We start from the raw sequence: 16,554 nt of genomic DNA, 5'->3' as shown, positions 1-16,554 counted from the left end.
ATCAAATTCTTGATATAACCTCAACGTGTACATGATACCATGATAGTAAATAATGTAAATTTTTCATGCAGTACTAACTATCAACTTTGATTCCAATCTTAATTGTCAGTTGTGTGCCATCCAGTCATTTGTGACTCTTGATGAACTGTAAACAATGGCTGTCCATCCCACTTGGCCTTCCTTTCAGTAATTGTAAGTTCTAGTTGGTAAGTTTTCATGTTGTCCATCCAACTCTTTTATGGTCTTCCTGTACTTCTCATTCTCTCAATCTTCCTCAACATAACTGCCTTTACCAATGATTCATCAGCTCGCATAATATGATCAAAGTACATCAACTTCTGTTTAGTGATCATCGCCTCCAAGGAGCATTCTATCTATATTCTCTAAAACTTTCTTACTGGTCATTTATGCAGTCCATGGGATTCTTAATAGTGTCCTCAGCACCCATAATTCAAATGAATCAAATCGCTTTCCATCTTTCTTCTTAATAATCCAGCTTTCACATCCATATATAACTACTGGAAATACCATTACTTTGACTATTCTAATTTTCACGGCCTTACTCACACCTCTGTCTTCCATAATTTTTGTCAGGTTTAACATCGTTTTTCCCATGGCTATCCTTCTTTTAATTTCATCTTCATGTTTACCATCATTTCTAGACCCAGTAAATCATAACTTTAAATGATTTCTATTTTATCTTCCTCTTATAAATTCACTGCAATTGCAAAACAAAAGAAACCATCACTTTTGTTTTGCTGATGTTTAAATTAAGCCCGGTTTTGTTACTTTCCGTTTTAACAATAGAATCAACTGCTCCAGATCTCCCCTAGTTTCTGCTATGAGAGTTGTATCATCAGCATATCTTTTTCTAAATCAGCCATTTTCATAACATATTCACTATAAATATTAAAAAGTAGGGCAAGAGTACACAACTCCCCCCCCCCCCCTTTCCACTCAAACACTATTTTTCCAAAGACTGTTTTTACTGAAGCTTTTTGATCATCATACAGCTCTCTTATCAAGAGAATTACATGTTCAGGTATTGCCACCATTGATCTCATTAAAATCCACAGTCTGTTATGATCCACACAATCAAGAGCTTTCTAATAATCAATAAAAAGAGATAGAACTATTCACATATGGCTTCTACCTTGGATCACTTTCAGCATAACTTTCATTTGAAATTGTCAGTAGTACCCCAATATTGTCAGATTGTATATTTTGGTCTAATTGCATCAATCCACCTAGATCTTAGCCTTCCTCTAGATTGTTTTGTTTGTACATACTGAAAAGTGTGAACATACATCATATATACCAGGCATGAAGAAAATTTACAAGAGTTCATATCCAATTGGTGCAATGATATCTAATTTAATTCTTTTAAGACTCCAGGAAATGACTGAATCAAGATCAAATATATATATATATATATATATATATATATATATATATATATATATATATATATATATATTTATTATATTTTGTTTAATAAAAATTACACTACATAAAAGGTAAATATAAATTAATAACTATAAGCTATTTGAATCCAAGGCCTAAATAAGCTTTTAAGATTTTAATCTTAATCTTAAGCTTTTAAGATTATCATCTAGAGAATTACTTACTGACAATTCTATTAATGGTTTGTTTTACATATTTCTCAACTAGACTCAGCACCTTGGTTTTTTTTTTTTTTTTTTTATAATATTTTAAACACAAGATTCTTACAAAAGAAATCAATGTTCATTAGAGTTCTGTATCAGACCTTTTCTCAATGTATAAAACTGTTTTTGCTTAACTTCCATGGGACTATGCATTAGTTCCTTATTTAGCATATATGTATCTTGTTCCATTCATCCTCGCATTTGATACATTTTTGCCTATTAAATAGTAAAAGAAACTATTTTCTCTGGTTAAGAATTTGTGATAATGCTCTTTATAATTAAATTACCCGAGAAATTTAATTATAGAAGCACTTGCACATCAATGCCAGTTGACATAATAATAAATTTAGTTTAATCCTTTACTTTCTCACAAAAATAATTCATTCATCGATATCAATGAATTATTTACTTTCTCGCTCCTACTATTCACTTGTTTACAGTATCGATTTGCTAGTCAAAGGATTCACCTGATTAAGTTCCTTTTCAGAATCTCCTGGTAATACATTCCAACTGTCAAATTTCACAAAAACTTCCTAAAAGAAAATTCCCTGATCTTCATTCCAAATTTTGCCCTCTTTTTTTCTCATTAACTAGTTATTAATGCTTTCTCTCTCTCTCTCTCTGTCTGTTGTCAATCTCTTCAGTGAGCATGCGCACTTGTTCAACTAAGCAGCTAACAAGAAGTCAGTAAATGACAGCAACATTATCATTTCAAAAGGAGAATGAATGTCATTACGGCCAACAACAATTATTACCATACACTTAAATTGTGAATTAAAATAAAGAAATCTGGATAGTATCAGATATCTGGTAAGTACAATTAATTTCAAATATTTTCCATTTTTTCTTTAACATAAATATCAATTTCAAATTGGAGATGTGATAAGTGCCAAGTTAAACATCAAAATTAATAAAAATTTTAATGTAGAGAAGCAATTTTAAAAAGATTCATAAATGTAAATTATGACAATTCTTGTGCTATATCTCATTTTTTTTTTGTTTGTCTTATATTGTTTTATTGTCGCCTTTTGCCTTTCCTCTTGTTCTGTGCCCTTTAGTGATTTGTGTATCATGTGGCCTTTTAATTTCTTAGATTGTGCCTTTGCTATACGATGATCAATTGTTATATCACATGTACTAGTTGAGTTGATGTCTCTTCAAATTAATTCTATCCCTTTATTTGTTTTATCATTTAAACATTAAGGTTTCTTAACATTTAAATTTATTTTTAGTGGATATTTTCAATGTTCCTGCCTATTTTTATTGTCTTATTTTCAATACTAAATTTGTTAGAGCACTTACTTGAGCTAATTTAGGAATTTTGCAGACTTTATTAAGAGAATAACATCAGCACAAAATGATTTCCATCTCCAATTCTAATATCCAACTGAATCCCATTTCCCTTCATTATGTAATCTATACGGACGATGAATACGTTTAAGACCATGTGCCCACCTGATTTTACAACAAAACAATCCCTGTAACTCCAACTGCTGACTTATAACCCAAAGAAGATTGTATCGTGTGATATGTTCCATTTACATCATAATTGAAGGTTCTGAACAGCTTTGCTCTTGGCACCTTGTTCTATGCCTTTTCCAGATCTATAAAACAAGTAAATCCTTGTTTTATTCCCATAATATAAGTGAAAATATGATCATAACTATCTGGCTTGAACACAGTTTGGTCCTCTCTAAGTTTCTCTTGCACAATTTTCCCAGGCCTTGTCTGAAGTATGCATGCCTAATCTTAATAGGAAGATGTAGTAGAGAAATTTCTCTAGTTCTAACATGGCTTTATTTTCCTTTTTATTGATAGGTACTATGAACTCTACTCAAATCATATGACCAGGTATTCTGAAATATACAGTGCAGCTGCTGTAAAACTTACCCATTTGCACATTTCTGGTCTAATATCTTTTCTAGCAGTCTTTCCATATTTCAGGTTATTGATTTATGCCTCAGGTACTGATAGTCTCCAGACTGCATTCTTTTAATATCTTCTACCACTATTCTCTCACTTGCCTTTCTTTGAAATGCAAGTGAGAGAATAGTGGTATAATATAGAGAATAGAAATAGTGGTATAATAAAAAAAAATAGAAAGATAATTCTAGATGTCTAGAGTAATTTCAAAAGAAATTACTCTAGACATCTAGAATTATCTTTATCTTCAATTTCCCCATTCCCTGTCTGCATTAGGCTGAATGGCTCATCATAGCCAAGTAACTTGGCTTTTGAACCTAATTAATGTTATGATAAATGGAAGTTAATTGTATCTATATTGCACATTATGGCTATTCAGCGTTTTACTCTAGTTTGCCTGTTTGTCCTGGAAATCCAAGTTTCCAAGAGTGAGAAAAACCATACTGCCTCTATATGAGGCAAAGCCTACTCACTTTCAACTGAAAAGTTCAGATAAAGGTTCATGTCCAAGACAAGATTTAAATCCCAGTCTTTTCCAACTAAAGAGCATCTTTGAAACTACATAAGCACTGAAATATTTTGAAATACGTTCCATGTGGCTCCCGATTTGTAGGATAATAAATAACATTCCGGATTCCTTTTACAGTACTCCATTTCTAAGTTTTTCAATAACCTCAAGAAAACTGTCGCCTTCCTCATATTTATCTTCCATGACTTCTGTTTAGCTACTTTTACTCAGTGCTTCTTTCTTACACCTTTCTCCATTTTCTTTTAGCACATGCTGACTTGCTAAGAATGTCTGATGTGCTTTCTTCTTCCCATGACTGCCTGTAACTTGCTTTTGGAGTTCTGATTGTTCTGTTCCTGCAAAAAGCTTCAGATGCCTCTGGATGAATGAATGTTTTCTTCAGAATCTGCAACTGAATATCCAGTTTGGTTCTTGTTTTCAATAATAGCTGAACTGTATCGAATATGCAACTCTGAAAGTGGCTCGACTCATTGTTTTTAACAGAACTTTCATACATGTTTTTCTTTTCAATACGATGTTTACTTTCATCCCACTTCAAACTAAATGGCGATTACTTATTTCAAGTCAACGATATACTCTTGTCCTCAACTACCATGACCCCTTATCAACAGTCAATGAGACTTTTCTATTCTTCTCTCCACATGAACTTGTGCACAAACATTGTTACACTGGAGCATGGTATTAAAGAATAGTCCATGTTGGAAACAGAAGTCCAGCAGGTACATACCATTATTAGCTTTTTCTCCAAATTTTCCAAAACGTTTCTAGGGGTGCTTAAGGGTCAAAGCTGTATAACTTAGAGGAGACCTCCACACAGCCTTTAAAGGAATACGGAGAACAGGCCAGGGCTTCTGACCTAATGTCCAATCCTCACCTTCTCGTGGTGCACCCTGTTGGGTATCTACTTTGATACTGAACGAACAAGGATGGGCTGGCAATTAGCTGGGATTTAGCCGACCAAATTGTATTCTTATTGGTTAAACCAAAATAAAAAATGATGGTACAACATGACAAAATTTCATGCCTGCTGGGGCATCGCTCGGTTAAACAAGGCCCCCGTTGTTTTTGCCAGGGAACCAGAGCGAACAGCGAAAAGTCAGCTACTGGAACAAATCTGTCAACATAAGAAGCCTGAAAGGCAAAGAAATGGAGCTAACTGAGGAATTACATAAGTACCAGATCAACATAACAGGGGTGACTGAAACAAAAAAGACAAAAACTGGTAAGATCTTTCTGAGCAATAAGCACAAAATGTTATTTTCAGGCAATGACAATCAAGGAAAAGAAGGAGTAGCCATAGTATTCAACACAAAATACGAGGCTAATCTTCTTGAATGGCAGTCAGTCTCAAGTAGAGTAATGTGTGCAAATATGAGAATTGGGAACTGGACAATGAGACTTATTTGTGCCTATGGTCCCACAGAAGGTTAGATGTGGATGAATTTTTTGAGGCGTTAGAAAAAAAAGCAACTGACACAATGAAAAAGGAAAAGTTGGTCCTTGTTGGGGATCTAAATAGCAGAATAGGAAATGAATGTGAGACATACAAAAATATTTTGGGAAAATTTGGAGAAAAGAGCAAAGCTAATAATAATGGCAAATATCTGTTGGATTTCTGCTCAGGACATGGACTGGTTATTACTAACACCATGTTCCAACATAAAAATTTCCACAAATTCACATGGAGAGAAGAGGCAAGGAATAAGAAAAGTCTCATTGACAATGTTATTGTTGATAGTGATGTTTTCTCCCTGGTGCAGGACACCAGAGTGTACAAAGGATTTGAAATTAGAAGCGATTACTATTTAATCTTGAGCAGGGTAAAATTGAATTTTGTATTGAAAAGAATAACATGTAAGAAAGTTTTAAAGCGAATAAAAGTTGAGCAGCTCTCAGATGTGGACTGTAGACTAAAATACAGAAAGATTATTGAAGAAAAAATGAAAGAGTTTGAGAACAGGAACCAAACCTTGGAGATTCAGTGGCAAGCCTTGAAGAAAACCCTGATTGATTCAGCCAGAGAGGCATGTGGTGAGGTTGTCTGCAAGGATAGAAAAATCAGAACTCCATGGTGGACATAGGAAGTTAAAGAAGCAGTGAAGGAAAAGAAGAAAGCATATCAAAAGTTCCTAGCAAATAAGTTAGCTTGTGCTCTAAGAGAATACAGAGACAAATGCAAGAATGCTAAACACTGTAAAAATAGCTAAACAAAAGTCATGGGAGGACTTTGGCAAGAATATAGAAAATAAATATCAAGAAGGTGGCAAAATATTCTGGAAGTTGTTGAAGAAGCTTAGGAATGGAGGAAAGAGTGCTGTAAAAGGAGTTAGAGATGATAAAGGTGACATGAAAACGGAAGAAAAAGATATCCTTGAAGCAAGGAGTAATTACTTTGAAAAACTGCTAAATGAAACAAGCAGTGATGACAGCACAGTGGTAAAAAACACTGACCAAGCATGTAGTCAGGAATACATATCCATACTTGAAGTAGAAAAAGCCATCAAAGGCTTAAAATGTGGAAAGGCAGCAGGATATTCGACCAGAAATGCTGAAGTATGGTGATATAAAAGTCTTACAGTGGCTGCACTGCATAGTTCAGAAAGCCTGGACAGAGGGACGAATTCCAATGATTGGAGTAGAGCTCTCATAGTACCATATATAAAAAGGGAAATAAAACTGAATGTGAGAATTATAGAGGTATTTCCCTACTGAGTGTTCCTGGCAAGATCTATGCAAGTATACTTGAGAAATGATTGAGAAGAATTGTAGAAGAAAAGCTGGATTCAGGCCAAATAGAGGCTGTCAGGATCAGATCTTCACTTTACGACAAATAGTCGAGAAAGCATGGGAATATAACAAAAGATCTGTATTTAAGTTTTATCGATTTGGAAAAGGGCATATGACAAGGTGTAAAGAGAGAAGCTATTCAATACGCTACAGTTATATGGCGTCAATGGGGCATTATATCAAGCAATACTTAGTCTTTATTTGAGTTGTAAGTCAGCAGTTAGAACTGAAGGAAGTGCAGGAAGATGGTTTAATGTTAAATCTGGTGTGAGACGAGAATGTACATTATCCCTTCTGTTATTCATTATCTATATGGATCATATTATGAAGGAAAGTGGTATTAAACATGATATCAAAATTGGAGATGTTAATGTCAGCTCTTTACTTTATGCGGATGATGTTATACTTCTAAATAAATCCGCTACAAGTCTGCAAGATTCTCTGACTAAATTGAATAACTGTTGTAATAGATATGGTATGAAGGTCAGCAATAAAAAGACAGACAATGAAAATAGGCAGAATCATTGAAAATGTCAATGGTGTTGTGAATGGAAACCTGTGGAACAAGTAAAACATTTCTGCTACTTAGGCATGATTTTTACTGAAGATGGTAAATTAAATATAGAAATAGACAACAGAATCAGCAAAGCTGGTATGGTGGGAAGTCAATTGAATAAATTCATATGGAATAAAAGAGAAATTAGTCTGAACACTAAATTAACTGTATACAAGACAGTGTTCAAAACAGTTTTAACTTATGGATCTGAGAGCTGGGTCAGAAGTAAAACACTTGACCAAAGACTAGAGACCGCAGATATGAGAGTCCTGAGAAAGATTAGAAGTGTGAACAGATGGCATCAATTCATATTAAAAACGAGGATATTAGGAAAGAACTAGACATTATCAGTATCCAGGAATGCGTTAACAGAGCTAATCTCAGGTGGTATGGTCACTTAAATAGAATGGGAAAGATTAGCAAAACAAGTGTTCTCTGCCAGGTTGGCAGCAAAACGACCCAGAGGAAGACCAAGATATAGGTGGATTAATACGGTACAAAGTGCTTTAGACGATAGAAATATAAGATCTGATAATGTTGGAGTCTTGACAAGTAACAGACTGATTTGAGGAAAATTGTAGATAGGAAGTTAGTAATGATGTAATTTTTTCATGTAGTACTATCATATCCTGTACACCTCTTGAGGGTACATGGTAGGAATTTGATGATGATGACTTCCTATCATGCTTCAGAACTCCAGCTTCTAAAATCCCTCCATTTCTTCCTTAGTAGAACTTCTGGCAGGTACAAATAAGTGTCATTGTCTAATTTTCCATTTTGATGTTTGCCCACATCACTGTTTGATGTGGCCTGCAATTCAAGATTCCTTAGATTAAAGTGTTGATAACCAATTCTTCCTTTCCTTACTCATTACTGCCTGAATAACATGTTGCATTTGTTATTTAGAACAGTCTCGCCTCTTTGTCTTCTTTGTTCGGGTAACACCAATTCTCAGAAGTAAACAAATCATGCAAATCCCCCACTCACCACACAAAAAATCTACTCACACAAGATTACCCACTATTTTAATGACATGTCCGAATAAGTCAACAGGATCCACAAATTATGATATTCAATTTCATTCTGCTCAAAACTAAATAATTAGTCTCTTTTTCAAATCTCCTACATGCTTATATGCCCTGAACTAGCATGAAGATATCGAATCTTCTCTCCTTGTGAATTTGAGCACATCTTGACATTGGAACACAGCATTAGCTCAGTAACATATCCTATTTTGGCCAGAAGATCTATAGCTTCATCACAAGGAACAAATTATGAAATGATCTAGGCTTGCACAACTTGCTATTACCCCCAAGCAGAGTTCACTGGAAAATAGTTTTTCACACACACAAAAAAGGTTTCTTATGAAAAGATTGTATAAAAAAAGTTTGTTTTTATGCTCAACAAGATTACATTTCACTCATTTCCAACATCCAACCCAAGTGGTATCAATAAAAAATAAAAAAACTATCAGACAAAAAAAGAAGTGAAACATTCAGAATAAGAGGCTGCTTTCTAACTTTGTGTATCTTGACAAAAAAAAAAAAAAAAAAAAAAAAAAAAAAAAGCGTCACACAGGAAACAAAGTATTTTAACAAAGTGACTGATTAAATATTCCATACATAGAACCTAACATCTCTTTCATATCTTCAATCTCTGTACCTCAGAAGTTTCCCCCATACATTTTTCCGTATGGACTTGAGTTCTCAAACCATGACAGGTTCTTTCTTCCTTCTTGACTACTTGTCTACACATGGCATTGATGCGCTACAGGTTTCACAACTTCTCATGTGCAGCAATGCAACTGGTTTTTCACTTTTCAAAACAGACAAACTGGCTATAAGAACACACACTAATAAAAAGACATAATACACTGGTCATAGCCTGTTCTTCAGTTGTAAATGTAATATAACCAACCATGTGTGGGACTGATGTTAAAACTATGCCAAACATCACCTTCAGAGAAAATAGCTTATATGGATCAATTATGTAAATTAAATTTATTTATATAATTGATTTCTATAATTTCCCACAAAAATTATTTTCTATAAGTTAGTTTGGTTTGAGCTTCACATGCTTCTCTGAAGGCAGGTTCATACTGGATGAACAGCAATGGATAAGTTTATGATTCCAGCACATAGTATGGTTTTTTTTTTTTTTTTTTTTTTTTTTTTTTTTTTTTTTTTTTGAGGGGCAGGTCACTTCCTGAAGATTTGCCAGAGTGTCCGAAGTAGTTTTATAGTTTCAAGACTATGGAATTTTGTAGACTATAAGTAAGAATCAAGAATGACACATTGGTCTTTTGTACACATAAAATATGCAGCCAACTTCCTTAAAAAAAAAAAAAAAAAAAAAAAAAAAAAAAAAAAAAAAATGCAGTTACATTCTTATAAAAGCAACTATACTGCTTATAGTTGCTTTTATACAAGAGAAATGTGATGAATACCTGTAGTGTTTTTTTTTTTTTAATGAAATCAAAGAAAAACTGAAAATATTCAAAATGAAATAATAAACAATACTTTGAGGTTATGCATAAGATGCAAATATGGGCACTGTGCATCAGTTTTAATAATTCCATCAGGAAACTTAGTGATTAAGCAGTCAAGAAATGGAGGCCGATTCATTGCCGGCCTGGTTAGCGTATCCGCTCTCCACCCAAAAGGCTGTGGGTTCAAATCCCGCCATGGGTGTTTGTGATACTAGTGGTGGTGGTCGGCAGTAGATGGCGTCGGTGTAGATGATGAAGGTAGTTGCGGTTAGTGAAGACAAAGAGTTGTAGAGTAGATGCCCTCCCTCGATGAGTCTTTGGACTCCCTGGAGGTGTTATGTAATAATAATAATCTTCCATTTTTATTGTAAATCTTAAAATATAACCTACATGAATATACTGTGTTTGCTTTGTGAAACTGACCAAGTCAATTAATAACAGGTAGCAAAGTCACTGTGGTTAAACACCAGCAAAGAATGTGGTAGCAACTGACTTAAGGTTAGCAACATGGAAATTTGCCAATGTAGAAAGATGGAGAGCATTGCATGTTATGCAGTAAAGCCATAAATTAACCTCTACCTCAATCCTGCCCTCTAAGCATGTTCCTGGCATAATGTCTCGCCCATATCTCAAATAATTAAACAACTTGTTCCTTAAAAATCAGCATTTTTCCTGTGATCACTTGCTTTGTTCATTCAGTTTACTTTATGAACAAGTATTTGTATCCAAAAGAACATGTAAAATATAAGAGCAAAGTCACTGTGGTTAAACAGCAGCAGCCAAGAAGAGAAATCTTCAATTCAGGAGTTTGAAATATTCCCATAAGTTTAGTGGCTCCAAGTAAACTTCTCTTACCACTGCTTCATATAAATTTAAGCAATTTTATATGAAGCAGTGTAAATATATTTCCCAAATCCTTCAGATGACAATGACAAAATTGGTAATTTTGACAACTATAATCAACTACAGACAAATGGATTTTAAAACTGGAAAAAACATGGATTGGTTTTAAAGATAGAACAGCAACATTTCTTGGGAACAAAGGTTATTCCCAAAATTAACCAATATAATTAAATATATTCAAAAAATTTGACACGTTAGGTCATAACATGAGCTTGTTAAGTTTGCTTGCATTTCTTGTACTCTAATACATTTTACTTAGAAGTGTGCAAGTTAACTATGTAGGTTTATCTATTTCTTTAGCTCAATATTTTTCTAAGAATATTCAGTGGCAAGCAAAGAGCAGGGCAAAAGATTTTACCAGGATAGAAGATCAAAGGCAATATCAAGGATACATCAGCATGATGGAAGAAAAAAGTTATTTAAAGACATAAGATTTTTCATAATTTTATAAAGTGTTTATTTGGTCATTAGATTTAAAAACATAAATATTTGAGAAAAACACATTTTCCTACTATGAAAGAAAAAAAAATCTTCACATGATCAAATAAATGGATGTCATTTTTAAAATCAGCAAACAGCAAACTTAGGCCAAGTAAGTTATGCAAAAGCAACTACCATTAAACAGGTCCATTTGTAGGCCTGTGTAAATCCTATCAAAATTCTATTCAAGATCCAATCCTATTCTTTCCAAAAATAGGCTCAGAGATTAGCTGAAAATCCTGTTAAGAGTACTATTACATGAAAAATCTATACATAGTAACTGCAATGAGAAATTACCTCTGATAACTCCTGATCAATGTTTCTTTGAGACCTTCGTGGCCCCCGGTAGAAACGCCTCTGAAAAGGATGTCTTGGTTCCCTTTGTGGTGGGTGGCCTTCTTCTTCTTCTTCTTTATCCTCTTGCTCTTGATTACTCTCGCCACCTTCACTCTGACAATAATTGAATTTGAAATTCATAGTTAATATTGCTATGTGGTCACACCACAACATGTAATTTATACAGCCAATAAAATAAAATAAAAAAATAAATAAATAAATAAAAAAAAATATATATATATATAATGATAAAAACAAACTTTCACATTCAGCCATAAAACAACTAGTGCTGACATGATGTAGATGTGTATGTAAATATTAAATTTAGATTTGTTTCCGCCAATACTATGAAATTGTGTTACTGGGAAAAAACAATGCTATGCTTCATTGCTATTCGAGCCATTGGATTTTATTTCACATGCACCCTCTCCCTTCTCTCTCCCCCACCCCCCCAAAAAATCATATCACATCACTTAATTCCAACTAAAACTGTCTTATTGTAATTGTTACATGAACCTATGAGAATTTGAGTCATTACACACTATAAACATTTGAGAAGAAAACAGTATCAATAGCAAGAAAAGCTAACTTGTAAGAAAATCTTTGTTATCTTTAGTTATCAAGGGAAAGGAACCCAGTGGACATAGTATTCTTTATAATGGTTAGCATGAATTTATAAATGGTAGGTTTTGTTTTAGCAATTTACTTGCATTTGATGATAAGGTAACAAGTGTGTTAGATAACAATCATATACAGTGATATTCTTGGACTTTGCAAAAGCATTTGATATTTTGTAGACTAACATAAATTGATGTACAAGCTGCAGAGGATGGAAATGGATAGTATTTTGGTTAGATGGATTGTAGACTGGCTCTCTGAAAAATACCAGAAAGTTGAGTGTGATGGAGCAGTGTTGTAGAAAAGAGTAACCAGTGTGGCATGCCTCAAGTTTGTTTTTGGGACCCCCCCCCCCTGTTTAATTGGTTTGTAAATAATATATCACGTAGTCTGACTGGGGATCTTCAACCGTTTGCTGATGATGCAAAGTTGGAGTGATTTATAAGTAGTACTGCTGATGCTAATTGCCTTCAGGAAGATTTGAATAGACTTGACTTGGACAAAGGTGTGGGGTTGTAGTTTTAATATTACTAAGTGCAAGGTGTTGCATTTTGGAGTGCAAAAATATATAAGGCTGCGTACTATATTGATGGCACTGTACTGCAGGAAGTGGATGAAATTCCAGATTTGGAAGTGATAGTTGAGAGTAGACTGAAGTTTAGAGGGCATATTGCGAGTGTTGCAAAGCATGCACATCATAGTGCTGTTATGATAAGTACAGGTAACCCTCGTATAACGCAGTACTTATACAACACGGTCTACAGATTGTAGTAACCCTTGTTCAATGCGGTTTTGATATAACATGGTCTACAGATTGTAATAACCCTTTATCTTTTCATATATTTTTCACTGCGCGACTTAAAAATCAAGTTTTATCTTCGTTAAATTTGTGTCTGCCTGTATCACACATGTAGTTATAAGTAGCGAATTTATATTAGGGGAAATTTCCTTTAGCATGCTTGTACGTCAATTGTTTACTGTTGAAAATTGTCTTCGTTTTCTGCCAGGAAAGTGCATTAAAAATCATAAGTGTGTTAATCTCAAGCTCTGAGCACTTTATTTTCTGGTGAGTTAAATACAATATGTAATGCTTTCATTGTGTAAAAAAATTATTTTTTATAGTAATGGCCACTTAGAGGGCTTTTGCGATATGGTTGAAAATGAAATTAGTGAATTAATTGATTAGGAAATAGATTTAAATGAAGAATTGGTATAATTAATAGATGAACGTCGAACTACATTGTGGGGAAAGTACTACCAAAGATTCTGATTGTGATGATTCCGTTAAAGAATTCAGTTTAAAGAAATTAGCAGAAGGATCGGACTTGGCAAGAAAGTTAGGAAGTTTTTTTTTTTTTTTTTTTTTTTTTTTTTTTTAACGGATAATGATCTCTCAATGGAGTGCTCCAGAAAATTCAAAGGAACAATTGGATGTTTGTTTAGCTCCATATTATGTTAATAAAAAATTGCAGCATAGTGGTAAGCAAGGTCTTATTACTGACTTCTTGATAACTAAGCCAGCCAAAGTATGCAATGAGAATTATACAAATGATGTCCAAGAGATTAAGTGATGACGACGTCCAGCCACTCGTAAATAAAGAACGTCTATGAAATGTTAATTTTGAAGACAGTGATGACGATTACAATATGCACTTTATTTTATTTTGCCTAAAATATTTATGCATTATGTGCAATGAAGTTCACGTACAATTTGTAATTTTTATAAAAAATATTTGATTTAAAAAAATATTTTTAAATAAAGATTTTTTTGTTGGATATGTCATTGTTTATATAATTAAAAAAAAAAAAAAGATTTTGGAACATAACCCTATTTTTTCTATGTGACCCGAGTCTCACATAACGTGGTATTTCTATGGAACCTAATATTGGTATTATACGAGGGTTACCTGTACTCTAACACGTAGGGATAAAGAAGGTGGTGCCACTGTATAAAGCATTGGTCAGACCACACTTGGACTATTCTGCCGAAATTTGGTCACCCAGTTTTCAGTGAGATGTGGAAACACAGGAGAGGGTCCAGAGACAAGTGACTAAGATGGGAATGCTGGCTATGGAGAGAGAGAGGTTGAAGAAATGTGGAGTGCTAAGTTTGGTGGATAGGAGGAAAAGAAACAATATGATCGAAGTTTAAGTTCGTGAGAGGATTATATCGGATTAATCCAGATGGGATTATAAAAAGAGTAGAAAGCAAGAGGGGAAGAATCAGAGGCCATCCCTGGAAGAGTGTGCTAAAGAAGGGTATGAGTAGATTTTTTATATGAAGAATTGAGTGAATGGAACACATTACCAGAAAATGTTGCTAATATAGTAAGTGTTAAGGATTTTAAGATTCAGATGATGAATATAGTCAGCTGAATGAACTATCCACGATAAGTCTGCCAACTCCATGGAGGGTGTAATAATAATAATAATAATGGTAAGCTTCTATATCAACATTAAATTTATGAACAATGATTATCTATATACAGAGAATAAATTTATGAATTTTGGTTTCAAAAATTATGGAGTATGGATAAAATAAAATGTTTCATTTAATATAGAACAGAAATCATACATGAGCATCAATAATAGTATGTGTGCCTTTAATATTTCCTGACAAAAGATTCTTTTCTGTATTATTTGGAACATTACCTAAAATTTGGAGAAATATTAATTAGGAATTATAAAAATGTTAATTTAAATTTTCTTAGGATAAACAGAGCAATTACCCTGCGTGGCTGCCTTGGTTGTGGCCGTCTACGTGGAAACCACCGTCCACCACCACGGAAGCGACGTCTGTCTGCTGCATATGGACTTCCTTTCACAGGAGCACCATTCGGGCCTGTTACATTGGCAGCCTCATTTCCCTATTTAAAAAAAAAAGGGTATAAAATGTTTCCAATCAGGTGAAATAATAAGTATTGAACTGATTATTTAAAATATGTTTTTCTTTTTGCCTGTAAATTTTGATGGGTGTCGTATACTATAAAAAAAGACGAGTTCTCAATGAATATATCCTTCCTTTTCTAATTAAATAGCAACCAGACAAAGCTGTGAGAGGAAAGCAAAGACTGTGGCAGTCACGAAAATTTATTTAGAACATTCAACTATAAAGGGTCCAATTTTTGCAATTTTAATTATGGAATGCTCCAAAAATGAAATGATTATGACGTTAAAACAGTTGATAGAAAAGAGTTGAATCCATGATTATGACATTAAAACAGTTGAGAGAAAAGAGTTGAATCCAAATAGTTTAAAGGTGAATATATATAGCTGGCCGGCCGAGTAGTTAGCGTATCCGCTCTCCAGCCAATAGGCTGCGGGTTCGAATCCCACATAGGCATGGATGTCTGCGATTGTCTTCCACCTTCATACATCCCTTCACCCAAGTATAGATATACTCTCCCAATATGGACTGGCTCACCATGGGAGTAGTAGACCCAAACCTCCCGCAATGAGAGAGGCTTTCACCTTAGTGGGTAGAAAAATAGGCTGTTCATCATCATATATAGCTGATAATGAATTCTTTTTTCAAGGAAAAAAACAGACAGGGCAGAAATGGAAAAGTCTAAATGGAATAATTAGTGGAACTGACTATCTTCAGAAACAGAAAAAACATCTTTCAGAACTGCTTTATTATCAGCAGCCTCGACATTGGAAGTAACCACTGTATGATATGCAGCTAGATTCAAATAAATTGTCAAAACAGAACAAAAAAATGTGAATCGAGGATTAAAACAAAACGCAGAGAAACTCACTATTAAAACGAATATTCTAACAGGAAATAAACAACAGATTTAAAAATCTTAATATAGATGACAATGCTCAGATGAAATAGCTAGGGCCAACACAAATCCTTTGAAGAAAGATAGATTATGAATAAACAAATGAAAAGCTGGTAGCTTAATGAAAAAACTGAATATACTGAACTGCATAAAACAATCATAAAATGTATCAAGAAAGCAGCATGAAGATTCAATTGTAAACTCATACAAAAAACACCTAAAGATAACCACAGTCTCTATACCAAAGCAGCAATAACAATAAACAAATGCCTTGCCTGCAGTCACACCACAAGATGGAAGTATAATCACAGCTTGATATGGTATAGCAAAAAGAACTGAAGAATTTTATCATTATATCATTGTGACAAAAGAAATGAAAACAAAAAACTTGTAAAGTAACTGAAGAACCACAAATTCAACTTGAAGTTATGTGAAGTATTGAAAGCATGCAAAAAGGAAAAGCTAGAGGTGGGGTTTGACGT

At 33.9% G+C, this 16,554-nt stretch overlaps 1 protein-coding gene across 3 annotated transcripts in view; it reads right to left on the bottom strand.

The window, feature by feature from the left end:
• The window catches only part of LOC150105388 (uncharacterized), a 188,972-nt gene that overhangs the window by 67,736 nt on the left and 104,682 nt on the right, over positions 1 to 16,554 (bottom strand). For all 3 annotated transcript variants that reach the window (XM_090394125.1, XM_090394124.1, XM_090394123.1), the window contains exons 5-6: positions 15,017 to 15,154; positions 11,631 to 11,783 (exon numbers count right to left, since the gene is read on the bottom strand). In XM_090394125.1, coding sequence (XP_090250251.1) covers positions 11,631 to 11,783; positions 15,017 to 15,154 — 291 coding nt within the window. The remainder of the gene's footprint in view (positions 1 to 11,630; positions 11,784 to 15,016; positions 15,155 to 16,554) is intronic.

The sequence above is a fragment of the Typopeltis vanoorti genome, chromosome 6 (genome assembly GCF_054136105.1).
Source record: "Typopeltis vanoorti isolate ZY-2024b chromosome 6, IOZ_Tvanoo_1.0, whole genome shotgun sequence".
In the NCBI taxonomy this organism is placed as follows: domain Eukaryota; kingdom Metazoa; phylum Arthropoda; class Arachnida; order Uropygi; family Thelyphonidae; genus Typopeltis; species Typopeltis vanoorti.
This window is presented reverse-complemented; position numbering and strand designations above follow the sequence as displayed.